Source organism: Sinocyclocheilus anshuiensis, unplaced genomic scaffold, assembly GCF_001515605.1.
Source record: "Sinocyclocheilus anshuiensis isolate Anshui unplaced genomic scaffold, SAMN03320099.WGS_v1.1 scaffold461, whole genome shotgun sequence".
NCBI classification, from domain to species: Eukaryota; Metazoa; Chordata; class Actinopteri; order Cypriniformes; family Cyprinidae; genus Sinocyclocheilus; species Sinocyclocheilus anshuiensis.
The window spans coordinates 2,377,184-2,382,666 of record NW_015541005.1 but is presented as its reverse complement, the minus strand read 5'-3'; the positions used below and the strand labels follow the sequence as shown (position 1 = coordinate 2,382,666).

At 36.0% G+C, this 5,483-nt stretch overlaps 1 protein-coding gene across 3 annotated transcripts in view; it reads left to right on the top strand.

Annotated features, from left to right (window-relative positions):
• LOC107690291 (zinc finger protein 385D-like) overlaps positions 1–5,483 on the top strand; it is a 98,541-nt gene that overhangs the window by 32,159 nt on the left and 60,899 nt on the right. For all 3 annotated transcript variants that reach the window (XM_016488587.1, XM_016488586.1, XM_016488585.1), the window contains exon 2: positions 1,857–2,120. In XM_016488587.1, the coding sequence (XP_016344073.1) occupies positions 1,857–2,120 (264 nt within the window). The remainder of the gene's footprint in view (positions 1–1,856; positions 2,121–5,483) is intronic.

Genomic DNA, 5,483 nt, shown 5'->3' with positions numbered 1-5,483 from the left:
ACACACACACACACACACACACACGCATATATATATATATATATATACACACACACACGTTTACTTAGCTAAGTGGTGACATTCCATAGGCGTAATGGTTTTTATACTGTACAAAACTATTCTATTGCCCTATACCTTAACCTACCCCTTGCAGGAAATTTTCTGCATTTTTACAATTTAAAAAAAAAACTTAATTTACTTAATTTTTATTTACAAATTACAAATCAGGATGTCTCCAAAGGGAGGTTTTTGGAGATTTTGTCAGGTTTTGCTCACTTCAAGAAGGTAATTTTGACCTTGTGGGGACATTTTTTAGGTCCCCATGAGGAAACAAACTTAAGTCTATGGAGAGTCCCCATAAAACATGGAAACCCAACAAGTGTGTGTGTGTGTGTGTGTGTGTGTGTGTGTAGAAACACATAAAGGTAATTAATAAATGTAAAATGTTATGACAACGCAGCTCTGCTCAGTAGGTAAGTGACAGTTCAGTCAACTGGCCGCAAAATCTCTCACACTGGCCCAGCCGTCCATATTGTTGAGTCCTGCAGCAAAGAGCTCAAACGGCCGACAATATGAAGGATAAAGTCATTAATGGAACAGCAGTTTCTGAGGAATATCATTATAACACTGACAGATTATTACTGTCCATTTCCCTCAGTTTTAAATCAAAATCCTTACAGAATCATTGCTTCTTAATCTGAGCAGATGTTAATGAAAGAGTGTTTTAATTGATTTACTTATTTTCGCATTTTATTTTAGTTGTAATGTTTAACCAATCATAGTTGGAGTGTTGTGAGTTGGGTGGGGTGGGTTTACAGTATGTTTGGGCGGCAGAGACAGATGTGTGTTTGTGCTCTGTGGTCAGGGAGTGGTGTTTAGAGAAGGAGGCGCTGGATCAATGGGGCCTGTGTGCGTGTGTAAAATGCTCTAGTATATGTTTGTCTGTGTGAGGTGTGTGTTTGATAGACAAGTCCAGAGATTATGGGGTTTAGTATAGTAGGCTAGTGGTGCACAAAATGATATTCATGAGCTACATGCAAAGATTTTTTTTATTTATTATTATTTTGAAGAAGCAGATAAATTTAAAAAAGTGTCATATATAACATATGACTGTATTTAAGTGTAAAAAAAAAAAAAAAAAGGTCAGTTCTGGGCATTGTTGATGAATATCTCCCCCTAGTGGCGGTCAGTAGCACTGCTGTAATCCCCAGAGATTGTCAGAAAACCATAAACAGAAAACACTACAGTTCAAAAGTTTAGGGTCAGTAAGTTTTTCATACATCAAGGATGCATTAAATTGATCCAAAGTGACAAAGGATTTTTATTTGAAGTAAATGCTGTTCTTTTGAACATTGTTCATCAAAGAATCCTGGGGCAAAAAGCATATTCTCAGCATATTAGAATACTTTCTGAAGGATCATGTGACACTGAAGACTGGAGTAATGATGCTGAAAATTCAGCTTTGCATCACAGGAATAAATTACATTTTAAAATATAATAAAATAGAAAATTGTTCTTTTAATTATAGTATTACTGTCATGTTACTGTTTTACTGTACTTTTAATTCAATGCAACATTAGTGAACATAAGAGACTTTAAAACATTAAAACAGCTTACCAACCCTACATTTTTGTGTGTGTGTGTGTGTGTCTGTATATGTACATATTTCTTTTTTTTACCATTTATAATTTTGCTGCTTCGATGTGACAAATCAGTTGTTCAAAATGCAATTAGTATGAAGTCAGAGAAAACTTTTTGTATTAATATAAAATTGAGAAAATGTGGTTTAAAAAGTTTTTAGATGGAGATCATAAAATATTTTAGATGAATTAAAATAACTTTTGTACTCTCTTTAGGAATGAAGCGTCCATTGAGTCCTGTTGAAGACGGGTTGCTGACTGAACAGACTGGGCATGAGGGTGTGTCCTCTGAAGGGGTGGAGTTTACAAGACAGAAAGCCCCACCGATAAACTCTCGTCCAAAGCGGGAGCGCAAACACAGGTCGTACACACTCTGTGAAGTGTGCAACATTCAGCTGAACTCCGCAGCACAAGCACAGATACACTACAATGGCAAAACACACCAGAAAAGACTCAAACACATAAACAACAACAACACAGGTATGATATGTGTCTTTCTCTGGTGTTCCTGTCATAACTGGAGCTCAAAAACTGGAGCTTCATGCTTAACATTATCCACCCAAATTGGGCATGTTCCTGGATCAACATCCTGGAAGTGCTTATCTGGCAACAAATCGGTGACCTCTGATTTAGGGAATAGTTTTAAGCTACTGATTTGTGGTTCCAGGACCAATAAATGATGTGTATCTGGGAACATGATTTATTAGGGTCAATCACAATGTGTACTGTATGTTCTTGTGCATGTTGCTTAACATGATTTACCCAAGCAGGACAACATTCTTATCAACCAATCAGATTTTAGGTGTAAGTTTAGATGTAGAGCTGGGGCTGGGTCAACAACATTTTTATCAGCCAATCATTTCCCTCTGATTTCAAGGGTTGCTTGCAGGGGATTCCTAACTTTTTGATCCCACAGACCCCAAAAATGATAACTCAAATGACAGCCATATTTGAATGTATAAAGACCACATTTATGCTGTGGAAAATGTTACCTGTAAAATATTTAGTTTCTATTAAGCTGACACTGATTTTCTACCTACTATTAGGGTACTGTTAGATGTATAAACCTGAAGAAAATGTTTAAAACTATGGCTGTCAGTCAAAGACATTTTTATTTTATTTTATTTTATTTATTTTTTAATGTCATTTTATTTTATATGTAATTTTATTTACATTTTATTTATTTTATTTTTATTATATTTGATATATTTTATTTCACCCTTAAGTTAGGGTGGGTACAGGTTGGAATAGGGTTTCCCCTATGATTGTGATAGCAATGTTGCTTCAGGACCAACAAAGATTGTTGATCCAGGAACATGTTCAACTTGGCTAAATCATGTCACGCTATTTATGTCCAAACATTTAACACACAATATTTAATAAATGCTGTGTTTTGATTTTTTGGTCACCTAATATTTTTTTCCTAAGATTAAATGTGTAGAAACAATTTCTACACAAATCTGTATCTTTGCCAGTGCCACAGGACGTATCAACTTGGTGTTATTGACAAATTCATATTTATATGACATGCAAACAGCTTTAAAAACATAATCAACCACCTTCATGTTACCAGCTGGGGGTCTGACAGGCATCTTCATGTAATTCATACCCTTAGACCTCATTGTGTCCGTCTGCAGTTAATATGTGATTTTGACTCGACTGGCTTTTATGTTTCCATGGTGATGCGGCTTTAAAGCCCAGCTGATAGGTCAGGAAGGAGCAGTAAGGAGCTGTAAGTCTAGATGTTGGTCTGGAGATAATTGCAGGGGAGAAAGTTAGGCAGCTGGTGGCAGCTTTGTGTCGTGCAGCGTTATTTCCCCAGAAATGGGTGGAGTCAGACAGAATCACGTGATTAGAGGTGGAATTTGCCAAATTATTTGAACAACAGTAGAATAATCCAGTAACACGTTTGTCCTCGCACACAAAAACAGAGCTCTGCATAAACCTGCACAGACAGCAAGTACATGCAAATGCCACACACTCGAAACCCAGGCCTGCAAACATAATTTCCCTTCTCTTGTAATGCAAATGTGAAATTAAAGCTAACTTCCATGCTGTTGATTCTTACACATAATGACACACGCATGCACGGCCAATCATATGAGCAGCAGTCAGACCCACTTCAGGTGCAGGCTCTCATACAAATAGGCCATAATTACATAGCAACCGAACATGTTCACCATGGAAATGCTCAACGTGGCGACGCCCCCTTCAGCAACGGGGTACAGGCACTCACGGTCTCGGAGCCATCTAGATTTTATGCAGTTTTTGTGTGCGAGCGTGTCAGGGTCTTAGCATGATTCTACATGGTGAAGCTGTATGTTGTTTACGGGGAACTTCTGAAATGCTTGCCTATGTGTGAGTGTGCGTGTTTGCATTCAAGCACTAAGATATAAAGGCTCATTGATTAGCCATTCTGCTAATGTTCGACAGCATAATAGAAGTCAAATTAGACTGGACAACCTTTCCCATGAGCATACAGCAATGCCTGAAGCCTAACTGAAGCTACACACACATAACACATCTGCTTGCATACACAAAACTGTGACTGACTCCTTCAGTACTGTATGCGTCTTTCTCATTTTAAATGGACGGCACTATACAGCACAGTTCAGTAGCCAGTAATGCTGCATCATTAGCTACAGTTCCTTCATTTTGTGAGAGAATCTAAACATTTGGAACATGAGCAAGAAGAAATAAAATGTGTATTCATTTTGGGTAATAGCCATTTTTGAGAGTAATGTAATTGGTTGTCCATGATAAATAAATACAAATAAACAAATGCCATAAACACAAATTAATTTTTTTGAATTTATTTAAATGCATTAAAAATATTGACAATTACTGTCTTTTTAACAATATTTTCTAATGAAAGGCAATGCATTATTAAACAAATCATTTGAGTGAATGATTCAGTGATTCACTCTTAAAACAGTCATTTGAGCTGTATCCAAATATGCATACTTGCCTACTATTTAGTATGCAAAAAAGAGCATGTCCAAATTTACAGTATTCATAAAACTGCAGATGAAAGTACCCAGATTCCCTATTATTACAGGTGATATTTTGTGCATCCAATGGATGCTCAAATATCCCATGAGGCCACAGGAGAGGAGTTGTGAATGTCATGTGACCTACCAGTGTTGCATTGCTTTGCTACCAAATCCTACATGGTGGATGTAGTAAATCTGAATTTCATTTATACTACACACACATACATACTATAAAACATCATTTTTAACAGTCACTTAATAATTACTTATTGCTTAAAAATAATAAAATGATTCTTTAATTATTTGACTTGCAGCTTGTCTGGGACACTGCATGGGAACTGTTGTATACTGTAAGGCAGGGGTCTCCAAACTTTTTTACATCACGAAGCGGTTACGTTTTGAAAATATTATCGCAGACCGGCTGGAGGGGGAGGGTGGTTTTATATATACATATATACAGTGGTGTGAAAAAGTGTTGGCCCCCTAGTTAAATTTCTGGGGTTTTTTTAGTTTTTTTTAAAAGAAGAAGTGCCACATGATCCTTCATGATTCATTCTAATATGCTGATCTGGTGCTCAAGAAACATTTCATATCATTACTAATATATATATATATATATATATATATAAAGATACTGTATATGTATATATATATATATATATATATATATACATAGTGGTTCATCGCATCACATTGTGCAAGAAACAAGAAATAAATATTTAAATCACAGAGAATGACAATGCTGTGAAGGGTTTTTGACATAATTTTATGTGTATGTATCTTAAAGGGGTCATATGACGTTGCTAAAAAATAACATTATTTTGTGTATTTGGTGTAATGAAATGTTTAT